Source organism: Gekko japonicus, unplaced genomic scaffold (genome assembly GCF_001447785.1).
Source record: "Gekko japonicus isolate JY-2015 unplaced genomic scaffold, Gekko_japonicus_V1.1 scaffold5967, whole genome shotgun sequence".
In the NCBI taxonomy this organism is placed as follows: domain Eukaryota; kingdom Metazoa; phylum Chordata; class Lepidosauria; order Squamata; family Gekkonidae; genus Gekko; species Gekko japonicus.
In genome coordinates this window covers 19,758-38,453 of record NW_015163805.1, presented here as the reverse complement: position 1 = coordinate 38,453, position 18,696 = coordinate 19,758, and the positions used below count along the sequence as shown (strand labels likewise).

The 18,696-nt window shown below is 46.6% G+C and overlaps 1 protein-coding gene across 1 annotated transcript in view; it reads left to right on the top strand.

Annotated features, from left to right (window-relative positions):
- Nucleotides 1-301: 301 nt before the first annotated feature.
- The window catches only part of ENOX2 (ecto-NOX disulfide-thiol exchanger 2), a 24,655-nt gene continuing 6,260 nt past the window's right edge, over nucleotides 302-18,696 (top strand). The window contains exons 1-9 of the mRNA XM_015407942.1: nucleotides 302-452; nucleotides 1,639-1,845; nucleotides 4,671-4,904; nucleotides 5,264-5,476; nucleotides 8,030-8,136; nucleotides 11,249-11,360; nucleotides 13,837-14,015; nucleotides 16,175-16,282; nucleotides 18,102-18,146. Of these exons, the coding sequence (XP_015263428.1) occupies nucleotides 317-452; nucleotides 1,639-1,845; nucleotides 4,671-4,904; nucleotides 5,264-5,476; nucleotides 8,030-8,136; nucleotides 11,249-11,360; nucleotides 13,837-14,015; nucleotides 16,175-16,282; nucleotides 18,102-18,146 (1,341 nt within the window). The 5' untranslated portion in view covers nucleotides 302-316. The remainder of the gene's footprint in view (nucleotides 453-1,638; nucleotides 1,846-4,670; nucleotides 4,905-5,263; nucleotides 5,477-8,029; nucleotides 8,137-11,248; nucleotides 11,361-13,836; nucleotides 14,016-16,174; nucleotides 16,283-18,101; nucleotides 18,147-18,696) is intronic.

The window sequence follows — 18,696 nt, the reverse complement described above, 5'->3', positions numbered from 1 at the left end:
GCTCTAACTGTCAGGAAGTTCTTCCTAAGCCAGAGATCCATTCACAATGCTTGTGAACAGATCTCCTAGGTATTTTCTGGTTTTACAACCTGTCTCTCAGATGTAAAAAGTGCAGGATGATTTGGTCCGCCAAACAGCTTCACCTCCTTGTGTTCATAGCCTCAGAATTCTGGTAGGATCTTGTATTTTTGACTTGACAGTTGCCTAACCTGCATGGAATTTTAACTGGGGCTCCTGAGCCACTGCAGGTGGAACACCTGGCATCACAGTCTGCCTCACGGATCTCTCTCTTTCAGACTTTGACCCCACTCTAGGGATGATGACTGGGATCCCGCCAATCAATCCCATGATGCCTGGCTTAGGGATAGTGCCGCCACCAATCCCACCAGATATGCCAGTGGCTAAGGAGATCATTCATTGCAAAAGCTGCACCCTCTTCCCACCCAACCCAAGTAAGTCCTGTCTCAATCCTTGCAAGTGACCCCAATGTGGGATGGGAAAGACTGAATGGGTAGAAAAGGGAGCAAAGTGGGCCACTTGATGGAGAAGCCTTGGGACTGAATGTCAAAGACTTCCATAGACTCCCATTGGCTCAGAGGGCGGGGTATAAATTCAATAAATAAATAGATCTGGTCAGAATCTTTTGTTAGCCTAGTTTAAGGAAGCTAATATAGATCTTGAATACCTGATATCTATAGATAGCTCATACTCTGCCACAAATGTCATTAGTCTTTAGGGTGCTACTGGACTCTTGCTCTTTTCTACTGCCATAGTTCTTGGAATGTTAGAGATAGCCAAAACCTCTTGAAGTGGAACAGCAAAAGCCAGACCTGCAGTTCTGAGCTTTAAATTATTCTTGTCCTTAAGAGGCGAACTGACTAGCCAGCTTTTACTCCTCACTGGCTGTCTGTGATCACTTAAACAAACTGAAAAGCTGACCGTGATAAGCCAAAACAGCATTCAAGAACATCACTTGGTGAAAGGAAGCCGATGGATAACATTCCAGATCTCTGTTCTAGTGCCTGCCCCACCTTCCCCATTTCTGATTGGTAGACTTTTGGAATATCCTGAGGTTTAGGGTCCCATTCTGAGAAGGTATTGAAAGCAGAATAATTAACCTGTACTTATAACCTTCAGATGGTTATCTTTCTGACATCCTACGGGACAAAGCAATGTCCTGCTGATGCTGATACTGCAGGCTACTTGGCTGCAGGTGAGAGGTTGCAATGAAACATTCAGAGATGTTTTCCAAGTGTTTTGCACGAACTGTGACAGGCTAATAATCACACTGGAATGGCAAGATAGCCAAGGAAACTTTACCCACCCATCCCTACTTGTATAACTTTTGTGGTGTTACTCTCAGTGGCACACATAATTTGGTTGAGCATTGTTTGTTTAGTTTAAGCAGCTAATAAGTGTGCACTTTTCTGCTCTGAGGACTACAGCTTGCTTGAGAAATTGTGGTTTTTTTGTATTTTGAGGCAAGCAGGCTGTAACCCTTCCTTGGCCAGGCAGACTGGCCAAACCTTGGGACATTTAAACAAGAAACACGTAGCAGTTGTAGTTGCTCAGACAGATGAATGCCAGATGTCATCTCTTTGTGACAGTCTTCTATATCTTAGCGCTTTCTGTTCGTAGATCTTCCTCCTCCTGCCACAAGGGAAAGACCTCCAGGGTGCAAGACAGTGTTTGTTGGAGGGCTGCCAGAAAATGCGATGGAGGAGACCATTGTAGAGATTTTTGAGCAATGTGGAGAGATTGTAGCTCTTCGGAAGAGTAAAAAGCACTTCTGCCACATCCGTTTTACTGAAGAGTATATGGTAGATAAATCCATTTATCTCTCTGGTAGGTATTGCTTTTCTCTGCTCCATATACCAATCTTAGAGATAATTTCATTTATAGAGTTGCACAGGCGGTCTGAAGCCATATCTGTTACGCTCCCTCCGTTTTCCAATAACCTCTCTGGTGACTTCCATGCAGCAATGATTCTCCAAGGTTTTCTTGTTACAACTGCTGATTAAGTGCAGCGGCAATGGAGTATCCACAAGGAGGTTTTCCTGCAGGTTCCTTGCCCCCATCCCACCACTGGAGGGCTTTCTCTGTTTGTTTTCCCCTTTAATTGGCAGTTGATACACTGCCATAGTGGTGCAGGGTATGTCTGTTACCCAGGGGTCATTTCGTAGAAAAAGAGGTGCAGGAGCTCATTAGCATAACACGTTAGCACAACTCATTTGCATATACCACACCCCCTGACATCACCGGAAGTGTGTCAGAAGGCAACACCCACCTCACAGGCTCCACTGGACTGTTTTGGATTGCTAGCTATTGGGGGGGGGGGGACGTGCAAATCTGTCCTCGCAGAGGAGGGAGAGCTTGTACCTGAATAAAACTTGGTCTTAAAGGTGCCACTGGACTCTTTTGGACCGGGGAGGCTCTGCAACTTATTTGGCTGCTTCTTGCTTTGACTGAGGGCTGCTGAGAGCAGGAGTTGGGGCTTGTTGCATGTGCCCACCCCCTGGGCTGTTTACTGCCGGAGCTCTGCTCCTGTGCGCTCCTGCAGGAAATGACCCCTGCTGTTACCTATTTGGGGGTGGTGTTGAAAAAGCCCTCTGGTGTAGGGGTGGCAGGAGACTGGGGCAGAGAAAATAGTGCTGATGTGGGCAGGAGTAGCTTTGCTGCAATCTTTCAAAAATGTTACAGTAAAGAAGATAAGAGATTGGATTTATACCCCACGCTTTGCTTGGAGTCTCAGAGCAGCTTACAATCTCCTTTCCCTTCCCCTCCCCACAACAGACACCCTGTGAGGGGGATGGGGCTGAGAGAGCTCTTTCAAGAACTGTCCTTGAGAGAACAGCTCTGACAGAACTATGGCTTGCCCAAAGTCATCCAGCAGCTGCAAGTGGAGGAGTGGGAAACCAAACCTGGTTCTCCCAGATTAGAGTCCACGCGCTTAACCACTACACCAAACTAAAGCAGCATTAGGAACGATCGCTGCAACACACAGCAAAAACAAGAAGGTACATGAAGGCACCACGGTGCTATGTGGAAGTAAGGGAGACGAAGAAACTAGGTAAAGCTGCTTCCGGTTCCTGTTGGGGGAAAAGGTGGGGTACAAGTGAAGTAAATGAAATAAAATAAATCCTGCTTTGTGTTATTGCCCCAGCCAGACCTGAACACCAGTGTGGAAGTGACCCCTGTCCGGTTTGGTTAACTTTGTTGTACTGTGTACCTTAGCTGTAGAAAAGAGTCCAGTAGCACCTTAAAGACTAACAACATTTGTGGTAGGGCATGAGCTTTCCTGAGGACTCCCTACCACAAATTGTGTTAGTTTTGAAGGTGCTACTGGACTCTTTTCTATTGCTACAGACAGACCAACATGACTACCCATATTTTAGGTTCAGGTAATGGAATAGTAATGTCTAAATTTAACGAATATAAAAATTCACCACTCCAGAAGTCCAAAGAGCCATGATATGTGGAAGATATTAATATACATACAAAAAGATTGAAACATAGTAAGGAACTCCTCTCCTGATCACCCAAAATTGCTGAGTTCTGACATGCCAAGCAACGAGCCATGGTCTGTGGAAAGACACGAGGCCCAGGAAGAGAACTTCAAAATGTCTCCTGGTCTAATGCCTATTTGAAAACAGCTGAGAGCCAGTTTGGTGTGGTGGTTAGGAGCATGGACCTCTAATCTGGGAGAACCGGGTTTGATTCCCCACTCCTCCACATGCTGCTGCTGGCATGATTTTGGGTCAGTCACAAGTTCTCTCAGAGCTGTTCTCAAAGAGCAGTTCTCGAAAGAGCTCTCTCAGCCCCACGTACCTCACAGGGTGTCTGCACGTACCTCACAGGGTGTCTGCTGTGGGGAGGGGAAGGGAAGGAGATTGTAAGCTGCTCTGAGACTCTATCGGGCAGTGAAGGGCGGGGTATAAATCCAATCTCTTCATCTCTCTTCTCTCTGATGGTTGGGACTCCTCATAATCACTAGGACTGACTAAACAAATTGATGTGATGTGGTGTAATGTAATGCTGAGCATAGGAGACCATCTTTGCACATCTGTGAACCTCAAATGTTGGCACTGCCCATCTTTCCTCTGCTGAGTTTCTGCTATGGCTGGGAGACGAAGCAGCCTTGCCCCACATCACTATGCAAGGCAGCGTAGTGTACTAGTTACAGTGCTAGACTGGGGGCTGTGTTTGAATGATTCCCCACTCATGAAGCTCACCTAGTGACTCGCTGGCATTGCCTCTGAGCCTTCCCTGCTTCACAGGTGTCATTGCAAGGATAAGGCAGAAGAGGGGAGAATCACTTATGCCACCTTGAGGGCCTCCTGAGGTGAAGTGCAGGATGAAAGGGGGGGGAGAGAAGCATGTGTGTCAGTGTTCCCTCTAAGCTGAGTTAGTGTGAGTTAGCTCACAGTTTTTTAGCCTCTGGCTCACACATTTCTGTCTCAGCTCAGGAAGGATGGCTCTAGAGCAAGCTAATTTATGCAGTAGCCAAATCACTCACTCACAACTTTAATGCCAGTAGCTCACATAGTAGAAGTTTTGCTCACAAGACTCCACAGCTTAGAGGGAGCATTGATGTGTGTATGCGTGTTTTGAGTAGGAAGTAGAATCAAGCCAACTTCTTAAGGGCTAAAAGTTAATTCTCTAATTTCCAGGTTATCGGATCAGGCTGGGTTCCAGCACTGATAAAAAAGACACTGGGCGCCTCCATGTGGATTTTGCTCAAGCTCGGGATGACCTCTATGAATGGGAATGCAAGCAGCGGATGCTGGCCCGAGAGGAGCGCCATCGCAGGAGGATCGCAGAGGAGCGATTCCATCCTCCCTCCCCACCCCCCGTTGTCCACTATTCAGATCACGAATGCAGCCTTATTGCTGAGAAGCTGAAAGGTACTTGCGATATCGAATGAGTGAGAACGTGGCCAGTGTCCCACGGTCTGCTGCAAGCCTGGCTGTGGAGCTACCCTCCAGAAGCTTGGCCTGGCCTGCGCAGGGAGCAAATTAGTCTTTTGCGCTTGTATTTTATTTATAGAATGTAGAAGAAAATTCTCACGTACGCTTTCTTTAATGCTGATTAGCCTATTCTGTCTGTAAGGATTTTGGTCCCTTTGTCATATGTAACTTGTGATGACCCTGCATTCAAACCCCAAAATGAACAGGGTTTTGTTTTTTAATTAATATACTTACAAAAAGAATAAAATAGAAAGCACCAGTACTTCCCATCTGAACAGTTTTCTCTGTTGGTTCAGATGATGCCAAGTTTTCGGAAGCAGCGCAGACACTGTTGACCTGGATAGAACGTGGGGAAGTGAACCGACGAAGCGCAAACAACTTCTACTCCATGATTCAATCGGTCAATAGCCACATTCGCCGACTTATGAATGAGAAGGCTGCCCATGAGAAGGACATGGAGGAAGCAAAGGAAAAGTTCAAGTTTGCACTCTCAGGGATTCTTGCCCAGTGTAAGTGTGCGGCTTGGAACCAAGGCTCCAGAGTCGACCGTAATGGGAATGTAGCATTTCTGCTTCATTTTTCCTGTTGGAAGGAGTGTTTGTGTGTGTTTGTATGAATGAATGAGAGAGATCTAGATCCAGATCATACAGTCCCTTTATGAAGATAAGTCTTTGCTTGTTAATTTCTAAACCTCTCAACTATGGATACCCAATAGCAATATAAACAGCTCCAAGATCAGAGGAAAGCTTATGTCCCAGTAGTCTCATTCTGGAAATTAAATCAGTAGGACAGAGGGGGAAGTAGAGTAGGGCACAAGTTGAGGAGGTATTTGTGGCTAGAGGCTACCAGTGACCTAGAGCAGCCATCCTCTGCTTACAGCAGCCAAGGCAGAGAGTGAACCCATGTGAAGTCAGACCATCGGTCTGTCAAGGTCAGTATCGTCTACTCAGACGGGCAGCAGCTCTCCAGGGTCTCAGGTGGAGGTCTTTCACATCATCTACTACCTGATCCTATTAACTGGAGATGTCAGGGATTGAATCTGGGACCTTCTGCATGCCAAGCAGATGCTCTAACACTGAGCCATGGGCCCTCCCCCGAAGTAACCAACTGATACTTCTGAACGTTATCTGAGGGTAGCTTCTAATTTTGTCAGTCTCTTTCCCTTCTGTGTACAAACACAGGGAATCTGCAGGTAACTTCTCTCAGCAGATTTCCTGCCTAGTCCTACCTTTCCACAGGCTGCTTCTGTGTTAACAGTAGCCTTGTTAAAGCCTTGTACTTTTTGGAGACTGTTGAGAATATAGGCAAAAAAGGTAGGTTTGTGGTCAATTATCCATCCATTTGTCTGTTCGAGCGTCTGCAGGTCAACTTTCTAAATGGGAGACTTAAGTCCAAGGTAATGTAATATTGCTGCATTCTCTTACGTTCACCCCTGGAATGTTTAATGCTGTTCTCAAAACCTAGATGTGTTCTGCTTTTTTTTATTACCATATTGCTTATCGGGATTCCGCCCCAGGGATGAGACCATATTCATATTTAATGTCCTTCAGTTCTGTCTTCTTCATTCTCTGGAGCCGAGTAATTAATCAGCTAAGTCCTCGGAGACAGCAGCATTGCAGTGAATGTGCAGCATCTTGCACCTGGGCAATGTTCCCTCTAAGCTTTGGAGTCTTGTGAGCAAAAATTCTACTTTGTGAGCTACTAGCATTAAAGTTGTGAGCGAGCAATTTGGCTGTTGCAAAAATTAGTTTGCTCTGGAGCCCTCCTTCCTGAGCGGAGACAAAAATGTGTGAGCCGGAGGCTCAAAAACTGTGAGCTGGCTCACACTAACTCAGCTTAGAGGGAACACTGCACCTGGGAGAGCCAAGGGGCCTTGCTTTCTGTTCTTAAGGAGGCTACTTTGTCGTGGGAAACAGTGCAGTATGAACTTTGGTCTCCCAAGGTGTACCAAGGCACTTCTGTAATTGGTGAATTCTTGTGGTCTGTGTAGCTTGGATTTTAAACAGTTTCATTTCTGTTATTGTACAACCGACACTTGGTCCTGGAAGTCCAGAAGAAGGTATGGTACACATTTCAGAGTAAGTGGTTACTGGGGGAACAAGAGGAATAAATCCTCAGTCTGAATCCATTCACGATGTTGGCACTAACCAGTGTTTAAGCTGCATAAAGGTAATTATTCCATAAAGACAGCCAAAGCTCTTTGGCTTGAGCCAGTGGAAAAGCTATTGCAGGAGTAGATTTTATCTCTTTGTGCAGAGTCTTATCTAAAGTTTGGCCAGAAGTTTGGGGTTTTTTGGGGGGGCAATCTTTTATTTTACAAGGTATGGGATAGCACATCACAATTACCAGGTTGGTATCAAGGCTGTGTATAGTTTGTTTAAAGCAGTACATCAGAATTTAGTACCAGAACTCTTTTGGTCTTGTGACTTATACAAACTATGCCAGGGTGAAAAAAGAACCGAAGTCTACCTCCTGATCACTAGTCTACCTCTTGATCTCCACTATGCATCAGCTTTCAAGCGTGTCCTTGCAGCAGTGAACAGGAGAAACTTGGTTTTTGGGAAGCCAAGATTCGCAGGTGCTGGGTTCTCTGTGTAATATCAGTTTTCAGTTACAAACCTTTGGAATACACAGTTCTGATTATGACCCTGTGATTGTGAAGTGGAGGAATATACCTCTAGCCAAATGTCTGGTTTTGTATCAGTGACTGTTTCTTCCCCTTGAGTTTCCAGAGAAGCTCCTTTTGGGGGGTGTCCCCACATTTCATTGTGACCCTCCTTCTCATCAAGACACTTTCCTTCATTAGCCCGGGCACTTCTGCCTGACTGGGGGGGAGGGAGAGAATCAACAGAATTTGCCTGTTGTATTACTTGCTCCACAGTCTTGGCCTCTGAAGTCCCTGCATCTTCCTGGGCCCCATCTCAGTTGTGGCCTCCTCCCACTACAGAGTCATAACAAGCAGACTGCCTACTTGAACCCGCTCTCTTACTCCTGTACTCCTTTCTCTTGCCGTCTCTGGATGATATTGTGGCCTGGTTTTGCCTGCTGATTTGAAACCGCAGTCGAACAGATAGTGGCCGTGTACCATTCTGCCTCCAAACAAAAGGCTTGGGACCATTTCACGAAAGCGCAGCGTAAGAACATCAGCGTATGGTGTAAGCAAGCCGAGGTTGGTACCTTCTTTTATGTTTTGTTAGCTCCTTTTGGCCCACAGGCTTGCTCATCAGGTGGATTTTTCTAGCCCTGCCCTGAAAGGTGAGTTGCAGCACAGGTGGAGGTAAGATCATAGTGAAATGCAATCCTGGAAGGTTGAGCATCACTTCCTGAACACAGTTGGAGTTCAAGCCCCCTGATTTCAATGGGGTTAGACTACAGGAACTCTGCATAGGTTTCCACTGTAAGAGCTAGTTGGAGTAGCATTAAGAAACGCACTGAGTCCATGCACAGGAGGTTGTAATACAACTTTGTTTCATGAAAACTGGATTCAGGCTTTTAGGAGTTCCGCAGTGGCTACTTAGAAGCTTGTCTTATGGGTGGATCGTCATCCGTAACTTCTAACCATGTGGAGGTATGATGCTGAGCTTAGATGTATGTATGGAGACCGCAGACAGCTCATGATGTATGGACACCATCAAAGAAAGAAGTTGTATCAGAGACTGGATATCTGTAAATAATCATTCTGAATTGCAATAACCATTGCACTTGTACATCACCCATGGGCACTGAGGTACAGGAGGCCCTCTTTCCTGCCTCTGAAGGTACCAGACGAACAACTGTCAGGTATGGTTTTACAACACTCTGTTGCTGAAGATGTTTGAGTCTCTGATCCATCAAGTGCAGTCTAAATCGACAATCCTGGACGATTGTGTGAAGCGCTTGCTGCTGAAGTCTGAAACAGCAATACTGAACATGCCAGGCATATTTTGAAGGAAGCCCCAGTGGTAGTGGCCTGTTCAGACAGTTAATTACAAGGCAGATTTCCTAAAGCTTCAGGAAATGCTGGAGCCGGACAAATCCCTTTTGAGATGTTCCAAAGAACCTTTGAAATGTTTCATTTCTGTGCTTGGCTAGCAGGCAGGCAGAACAGGGAAGACATGGAAGTGAACAACATGGAAGGCACCAGCACCTTAAGGAGGTTGAATCCCTCTTTCCCCTTTCACCCAGTGGGTTGGGAGACCTCGATGTCCCTTTGTGCTACAGGGGGATACGTTTGAACTAGAAGGGCAGTTTTATGGAGGGGTGAGTTGCATCCAGCCTCAAAAACTGCAGTGGCGGTGTCTGCTTTTGTGTCCATAGAAGCAGCAGGGCTTGTGTAATTCTTAGCAGATCAAATAAAAAGTTAGGGTACCTTGCAAATTGTGGCATGCTCAGGTAAGTTATGGTGACCAGCAGTGTTCCCTCTAAGCTGAGCTAGTGTGAGATAGCTCACAGTTTTTTAGCCTCCAGCTCTCACATTTTTATCTTAGCTCAGGAAGGATGGCTCCAGAGCAAATTGATTTATGCAGCAGCCAAATCACTCGCTCACAACTTTAATGCCAGTAGCCCACAAAGTAGAATTTTGGCTCACAAGACTCCACAGCTTAGAGGGAGCATTGTTGACAAGTAGCCCCATCACATATGACAATTGTCCTGTCGGAGTCTTCTTATGGAATAGGGCCGGGGAGGGTGAAGTAAAAGGAGATGTCAGTTTTGGCCAGCCCTGCCCGCAGAGTAATTGGTACATCTGCAGTGAAGCCACGTTTGCTTGAATGCTTATTGTGATTTAATCAATTGTGAGCACTTTTAAGTCCTGGTCTGTGTTCACCAAGAATGAAACTAGATGAATTAGGAGCAGTAATCTAAGCTTCAAAAGATGAGTTTGTATCTCTAGTCTTGAGGAATTTGCCTGAATGAATATTACCACATTTGCTTCTGCTTCACCCGCTCCCATGTTTTCTCCATCCATCACAGAGACGGCTTCCTCTTTTGAAAACAAACCAGAGAAGAACCCCAGTATATCATTCAAGCATTTTGCTGAATATGACAGATTTTGCTGAATATGGAAAACAGGGAATATATTCTTTGGGTGAAGAGGTTCAAATAGGACAGAATTAATATATGTTCTCATGAACAAGGCCTGCGGAAAACAGGGAATATATTCTTTGGGTGAAAAGGTTCAAATAGGACAGAATTAATATTAAATGTTCTCATGAACAAGGCCTGGAGGCATAGCTGATGGTGTTACATATGCTCATGAGAACAAAAGCTTACCAAATATCAAAGACCGTCAGTGGTCCGTCTCATGAGAGATGAACAGGTATAATAAACCACAAACAGGTTATAGATCAGGGTGCTTGGCAGGCTAGCTTAGCTCACAAGGAGGACAATGCAATATTGCTACTAGGCATGGACTGCCACCAATGATCTAAAGGTTATCCTTTTTCTTTTCCCCTCTCCATCATGCCAGTTATTCAGGTAGGTTCTCTCAAGGTCCTGAGATGGCTTGGAGTTGAGGTCTGGTGCAAGAAATGGTATATCGAGTGAGAGGATGGAGGAGCAAGGCTCTTCCCTAATAGTGTTTGGGGGGACTTGGACAGAGATGGAAGGAGTTGGCAGGACGTTGCAGGTACCCTGGTAACAGGAACAAATCGTTGCATCCAGCCCTGGTGATCATTTCTGCTTCTGAAGAACAGCAGAGCTCTCCTTTGGTGACCAAGCAAGGGCTTGAGAGTCAGGGGAATTTCTCAGCTTGGTTTCCATGGAACAAAGGGAGATGCTCACTTTGCATCTTTCTGCATGGGTTCTCCATGTAGACTGCCCTTCTACACTTGGGCATGACTTTTACAGGCTTTGGTTTCCTGGGTGCTAAAGGTGTGGACCTGAGAGGCCTTGGTCAACATCTTAGGTCACTCATGGATTTGAGCTACACTTTCAGTTTCTGTCTTTATCACTAATGTAATGATGAAGATAAAATGACAAAGAATACAATTATTTTGTACATCACATGTGTTATATAAGTTACAGTACTTATATCTGAGGCAGGAAGGGAGACATTTAGAATTCTGTGCAGAAACATCCCAAAATCTGTGAATGAATGCTGTAGAGGTTTGTGTCCTCTGACCATGGAAATAGGGAACTTGACTGGTGGTGGTACACTTTGGACAGTTACACCTAACATGTAGTCCTTAGCCTTCTCCCCTCTAATTTTTTTAACCTTCCTACTTCTTGCAGGTTTTTAGCTGCGAGCAGCAAATGGAGTGAGTAACAACCCTTTCATATAAAAAATATTATTTGAATTCTAGGAAATCCGTAACATTCACAATGATGAGCTGATGGGCATCCGACGAGAAGAGGAGATGGAAATGTCCGATGACGACACAGAGCCATCGGAGACCAAAGAGACAGAAGAATCAGGTACCAAAGGACCATCAGTGTTTGAAATGAAGCTAGAATTTTCTGATTCAGGGTGGGGGGGCATCAGATCTACTACCATAGCTACAAGGTGACTTGCTGCACCCCCATAAACTGCAGTGACCTACAAGTACATATCCATATCTCTGTTATTACAGATCAGTGATCCATACATCGAATCCTAAAAGGCACCAGTATTGCTGCACAAAGTCCTGGTTACAAGCATTCAGTGAATACAGAAAACGATCTGTTTATCCAGTAGGCAGCTCTTGCAGAAGCTTACCCCAAGCAATGCCATCCACCTGCAAATCATCCCAAGCAATGCCATCCACCTGCAAATCATCCAAAATGTTTTGCTAGCACAGAACAAGAATTGAATGTGGATGCAGAGCGGGTATCTCAAGCAGGGAGTCCAGCTAAAGACTACACTTCAAATCAAATCATTAAGGACTTGGAAGGCTTTAGAAAAAAAATACCCATTTTTGCAGATGGGGAACACTGAGACCAATCCTAAGGACAGTTAGTGTATCCATACAGAGAACACAAAACAAGGGCAGAGTAGATAACTTTAAAAAAAAAAACAGTCAAACCGCAGAGCAGAGGTCTAGGTATGCATGCACTATGATCAAGGAATTAAACTTGTAAAAGAAGAGAAGAGTTGGTTTTTATACCCCGCTTTTCACTACCCGGAGTCTCAGAGTGGCTTACAATCCCCTTTCCCCACTCCTCCACTTGCAGCTGCTGGATGACCTTGGGCAAGCCATAGTTTTGTCAGCTGTTCTCTCAAGGACAGTTCTGGAAAGAGCTCTCTCAGCCCCACCTACCTCACAGGGTGTCTGTTGTGGGGAGTGGGAGGGCAGTGGCTCTGAGACTCTAAATGAAGGGCAGGGTATAAATCCAATCTCTTCTTCTTCTTTCCCTTCCTCTTCCCACAATAACCCTGTGAGTTAGGTGGGGCTGAGAGAGTGCTGAGAGAACTGTGACTGACCCAAGGTCACCCAGCTGGCTTCATGTGAAAGAGTGGGGAATCAAATCTGGTTCTCCAGATTAGAGTCCGCCGCTCTTAACCACTGCACCAAGCTGGCTCTCTAGCAGTCATTATTGTCACACAGACACGCAGACCTTTGCAGAACCCATACATGAACAGAAGAAGATCCACAGATACAAATTCATAAGAAAGTGTATGTGCACTTCCCACATGCACTTTCAGGGCCAAGATACTCTTGGCCTCCCTGTATCGCTCCTCTGCACTCCACTTTGCCTCTTGCCTTCACCATCCCACATAAGTGGCCTCTGCTTGGCAATCAGGAGCTGCCCTCCCCTGGACTGACAGCCAAGCATGCAGGCTGCATACAGTGGGCATAATTGCAGATGCTGTTTCTGGTGGTCTGCCTGCTGGGAATGGAAGAGACCACCCACGTGGGACCTTGGGGCAGAAGCTCGGCCTCAGAAACAGCCAACCCGGAATGCCTTTCCAAGTTCCCAGCTGGCTTTGTTAACTTGCCAGCCGGAATTCCATAAGCATGGTAGGTGGCAGCCAGCAGTGGTGGTGGTGGGTGGCAGAAGGTGATGTCAGAGTGGCATGTGGCAATGCCAGATCTACAGGAAGCCCCCTTCTGAGTTCAGGCCGATGTAGCCAGGTCCATGGGAGGGAGGGAGCTGGATGGTAGCAATGAAATCATACCCTTGGGCTGTCAGATGGGGAGGGCACTATGGTGCCCTGGGCACCGGGGTGTGTACACCTCTTTCTGGGCCTCCCTTGGCCTGTTGGAGAAGTGTCAGTGGACTAAGAGATGCCAGTGGACTGCTGATGCCACTCAAAGCACCCACATGGTCCGAAAGGAGAAGGCAGGCCTGGTAACTGGCTCAGCTTGTGACTGAAGGTTATTCTGCTTGCCCCACTCTCATTGAAGCTCAGGTAAAGGTGGGCAAGAGCACAGAAGGCAGTGCTAACATTCTGGGAAGTCTTTCAGAAACACGTGGGGGGTGGGAGAAAGGCCAGGCAAGTTACCTTAACTGAGTTTTATTCTCATTTTATTATACGAAAGACAAGGCTCAGCAGCTGTCTTCCCCATATTTATTTACTGACTTCATTTATATTCCACCTTCCTCCCCAGCAGGGACCCATAGCCGCTTATATCATTCTCCTTTCCTGTATTTTATCCTCACAACAACCCCGTGAGGTAGGCTCGGCTGAGAAGGTGTGACTGGCCTGAGGTTACCCAATGAGCTTCCAGGGCAGAGTGGGGGGTTCAAACCTGGGTCCTCCCGGCTACTACTATGACACTTTAACTGCTGCGACGCAGTGGCTTTCCCCGATGCTTGCTAGCCCTGGAAAGAGAGAGGTGCCTCAGTGGAGATCCTTGGTCGCTCTGTGTCTTAAAAGACATCCAGCTCCAAAGCTAAACTTGTCCAGTTCCACTCAAAGACACTGTCCCACCACCGTGGTCACCCTGCCTCGTTATCTCCCCGTCCTCAGCTTTAGTATCGCAAACCGAAGCTCTGAAGGAAGAGAACGACAGCTTACGCTGCCAGCTGGATGCCTACAGGAACGAAGTGGAGCTCTTGAAGCAGGAGCAGGGCAAAGGCCGCGATGACGACCTGACAAAAGACCAGCAGCTGAAACTCCTTCAGCAGGCTCTGCAAGGCATGCAGCAGGTACGGCCCCCTCTTTCTGAGACAGGCAAGACCCCACCCGCGGAAGCTCTGGAAAGGTAGCCGGCAATGTTCCCTCTAAGCTGTAGAGTCTTGTGAGCAAAAATTCTACTTTGTGAGCTACTGGCATTAAAGTTGTGAGCAGGTGATTTGGCTACTGCATAAATTAGTGTGTTCTGGAGCCCTCCTTCCTGAGCCGAGACAAAAATGTGTGAGCCGGAGGCGGAAAAACTGTGAGCTAGCTCACACTAACTCAGCTTAGAGGGAACACTGGTAGCCGGTGCCCTATTGACCTCTTCTCTGCCCCCCCCCCCAGTCAAATTGCAGTGAAGCCTGCAGCTCTCCCAAAAGGCCTTCCTCGAGTTGCACATAGAAGAAATGTGCATGGGCACGAAAGCTTATACCCAGAATTAAACTGTGTTGGTCTTAAAGGTGCCACTGGAGTCAGACTTTGTTCTATAGAAAGTGCACAGTTACTCAGAAGTCAAGCAGACCTATAGCAGAGCTGGTGAGGCTTCAGAAGCACTGAGAAGTGGCTCAGAGTTCCCAGCAGTTGTTTCTGAAATGATTTCTCCGCTGTCTTCTCTGGATTTACCCCTTGCCCGTGGCCTTCACTTGGCCAGCTCCACCACTCTCAGCCCTCCAAAAGTTGTTTTCTCCCTCAAATGGCTCCATCCTTTCTCCTTTGCTTACCCTCGTGTTTAGAGTTGTCAGAACCTCCATCCGACTCTCCCTCTTTCTTCTTCCTTCAGTCCCCTCCTCAAAAGTCACTTTGTCTGTGAAGTCTTTGGCACAAACCATTAATCTGCATCCCTTTCTGAAGCTAAGCTGCTGAGCGTGTAATTGAACTAGGAACCCAAAGTGGCCCCCACACCATTCTCCTGCCTCCATCTTATTCTCATAACATTGGGCAGGTTCGCCTGAGAGGGTGTGAGTGGCCCAGCGTCGCCCTATTTTTTTCTCCATAAGGCTCACTTTAATTTTCTTCTCCCTTTGTTTGCCTGCATTGTGTTAAATGTTGGTCCAGGGAATCTGTCTGCCTTTTACTCTGTAAAGTGCAATGCATATCGATAGCCATTTCCTTTTTGGATGCCCTTTAAATGACCCAACCATGTAAGCAGGTGCCAATTTCTGGAGCTATGCCACTTCCACAAGCAAGGGCCGCGTGATTGGGCCATTCTGCAATCTTCCAGCGATGCAGAACTCACTGGTACGTGGCTGGAACTAAAATGCCCAGTTTAGGCATCTCTGTGTTCTTGAAGACAGCATGAGACAGAGAAGCCACAAGGGTGCCCTTTCCTCCCCAAATCACATGTATAGATTTGTATTAGTAGGTCAGAAGAGGTTGAATTGACTGTTTTGTGATCACTCCTTTGGTTATCTCTTGAAAATGGTGTGAAGACCCTTTAAAAGTCAGCCAAGGATTTCACTTGTGCACAAAAGCCGTGACATGGGACAGTTGCTTCTGTACTGAAATGTGTTCCATGTTCCATAATAAACCGTTACCTGATCTCGTTGTGGTCTGCTTCCACTGCCCTTTGTACTGGAGACATAACTCTGCACAAGATGGATCTTGTTCCAGTCCACTGTGGGAAGCCAAAAAAAAAAAAAGATCTCTTGTCTGTAGGAAGGGTGTCCCAACTGGGTAACGTCTTGCACTCACTTCACAGGGCCTCTGTCTTGATTGATGGGATGATTCCCCCCACAAGATGGATCTTGTTCCAGTCCACTGTGGGAAGCCAAAAAAAAAAAAAGATCTCTTGTCTGTCGGACGGTTTGTCCCAACTGGGTAACGTCTTCCACTCCACAGGGCCTCTGTCTTGATTGGTGGGATGATTCCCCTCACCCCCAATCCTGCCTGCTCTGCAATGGCAGAGTTCCTCCAGATCCCTTCCTAACAGCCTTGTGCCATGGATATCCCCATCCCCCTTTCCTAAGAAGAGATCCAGACAGCTAATTATGCATACTTGAGGGTTAGGCTCAGGCAGAAAGGGATGGTGTGGGCATGCCGCTGACATTTACCTGTCTGACTTGAATGTTGGTTTTGTGTCATTCATTTTTAGCATAACCAGGCTCTCCCTTGGAGGCTGGATGCCCTAGAACTGTAAGCCAGTCACTGTCCCCCAAATAATACTAGCACTGCTATTCTCCCCCACCCCCAGCATCTTTTGAAACTTCAAGATGAATGTGAAAGAAGAGATGCTGAGCTGGAAAAAGCCAAGGAAGAAAAACTTCAGCTAGACACATTGATAGAAAGTCTGAAAGAAAAGGTAGGAGTTCTGTGGGCTCCCTTCTGGATACCCTCATCCTATGCTGATACCCTCATCCTTTTGCATACTGTGTGTGATAATAATGGGATTCAAGAGCCTGGCCCAAGTCTTTGGTACCGTGGAGTCCCTGATACCATCTTCAGCTGCTTTAAATGAGAGTTGTGTGTTCCTCCTTTTTAAAATGCATGGGCTTGGATCTGATGGAGGATTTCCCCCAAATAGGGAGTGTGGTTTTTGCTGGTTTCTCTCCTCCAGCTACAGGCCTCTGACAAGCCCTGTTTTTTTTTGGGGGGGGGCACTCCCTATTCGAGGGAGAAATCCTCCATGAGAAAATCCCTATTTGGGGAAAAATCCTCCATCAGATCTAAGCCCACACATTTAAGACCACTTGTCCCCCCCTACAAGTGGTATTTTGGGAGGCATTTTGGGCTCAGCAAGAGGGGGTGGTGGTGAGGAACTCTCATTCTGGACAGAACTCACTTCCCTCCATGGAAACGGCCAGTGGAGCCAGGCCAGTGTTTGTCAGTAACCTGGGGTGGGGGGAGAGACCGAGGAATCTGCCAGGTCGGGGTTTCTGTGGTCCTTATTCAGGGCTCCAGCAATTCTTTGCTTAAAGAAATCACAAAATTAAATCCTGCACAAGTGTAGTTTGAATTCTGTGCTGCATTAACTGAATCAGTCATGCACATTTGCATATACTTGGTTGTTTGCATAGTCCTAGTCATGATGGGTATTCGGGGTGCCTGAACCCTGGAATCCGTATTCCAGCCTCTTCCACTCTTTTGTAACTTTCTGTGCATAAGAAGTGAGGGAAGAGAGAATGCACAAGTTGAAGGATACCCTCAGGCTCACTTGTGTTAACAAACTGTCAGTAGGCTTGAATAGTGCCTTCTTAGCTAGATGATTTCTTCTGGTGTGAGTATTTGTGTGTGTGTGCGCGCATGCGCTTGCATGCCTGGAAGTCATGGTGACTTCTGGCGACCCCTGGTGGAGCTATAGGACATTTCAGAGAGGTGGCTTGACATTGCCTGCCTCTGCATCCTGGCCCTGGTATTCCTTGGAGGTCTCCCTTCCAAGTACTCACCAGGGTCCACCCTGCTTAGTTTCTGATGAGATCAGGCTTGCCTGAGCTACCCAGGTGAGGGCTGCTAGATGCTTCTTTAAAACTGTTTATGAAATTAATAATAATAATAATAATAATAACAATAACAACAATAACAACAATAACAACAATAATAATATAACAACATTTGGCACCCACAGCTAAATTGCTTATTTGTGTATTGTAGGAATTTAGTATTGGATGCAGAATCCAGCCCTGGCCAAAACAGGATCAAATTTTGCAAAATAAAGAAAAGAACATCTATATACTACACTCAGAATGAATGAAGCAAAGATATTGGAACATGTATAAGGCTGAGGGAGGATTCAAGTTTTTTACATGTCAGAAGCCCCTACAGTCTCAGGTTAGAGCAGACTGTGTTGCATTTCACATCTGCCTATCTTTGTATAAATTTTCCCTATATAGCTACCCTTGATTCTCCTTTTAATTATTGAGCAAGTCTAACAGTGCAATCCTAAGTAGAGTTACACCTGTCTTAAGTCCACTGAAGTCAATGGGCTTAGAAGGGTGTAACTATCTTTGGGATGGCACTGTCACTTTGTTGTATGTTGTGAACATTCTTGAGAAAGGGTTTAGAGATGCCAAATAATAAGGGTAACATGCTCCTGCGACTCCGCTGGTGATGTAACCATGTTAGTCTAGTGCAGCAAAACAAAGTTGATTTTTAAAGCTTTTCCTTTCTCCAACCAACTACAGCAAGAACTGACTGCTGGGAAAGACTTCAGTGACCACCAAGACCATGTAAGTTACTGGGATCTCTCCAGAGCTTTTTGAGTGGTAGCACTTCTGAATTTGGGTTCCTACAGGGCAGGGTTCAGGGCCGTAGCCAGCGGTGGGGCTTTAGGGGCTGAGCCCCCTATCGGATCTTCAGAGCTCCCCCCCAACACCCCGCCCCCAATCTTAAGCCACAGTCTTAGCTGCACGCCATGCTGAAGGAGGCCCAAAGTGATTCTCTAACCCTCATTCTGGCGTGGTGCACAGCTAAGATTGCAGTTTAAGATTGGGGTGGGGGGCACTGGGGTGGGGATGGAGCAGCACGGCTCTTCCTGCTTGGCGGGCCGGGTAAGTATTGGTTAAGCTGCGCCCGTGGGAGGAGGAAGGAAGGGGGGTTCATGAAATTGCTTCGGGCTGGTGTGGTGGTGGTGCAGCTTCAACAATCCTGGCCCGGCCCGCCAAACAGGAAGAAGAAGAAGAAGAGAAGAGATTGGATTTATACCCCGCCCTTCACTTGGAGTCTCAGAGCGGCTGACAAACTCCTTTCCCTTCCCCTCCCCACAACAGACACCCTGTG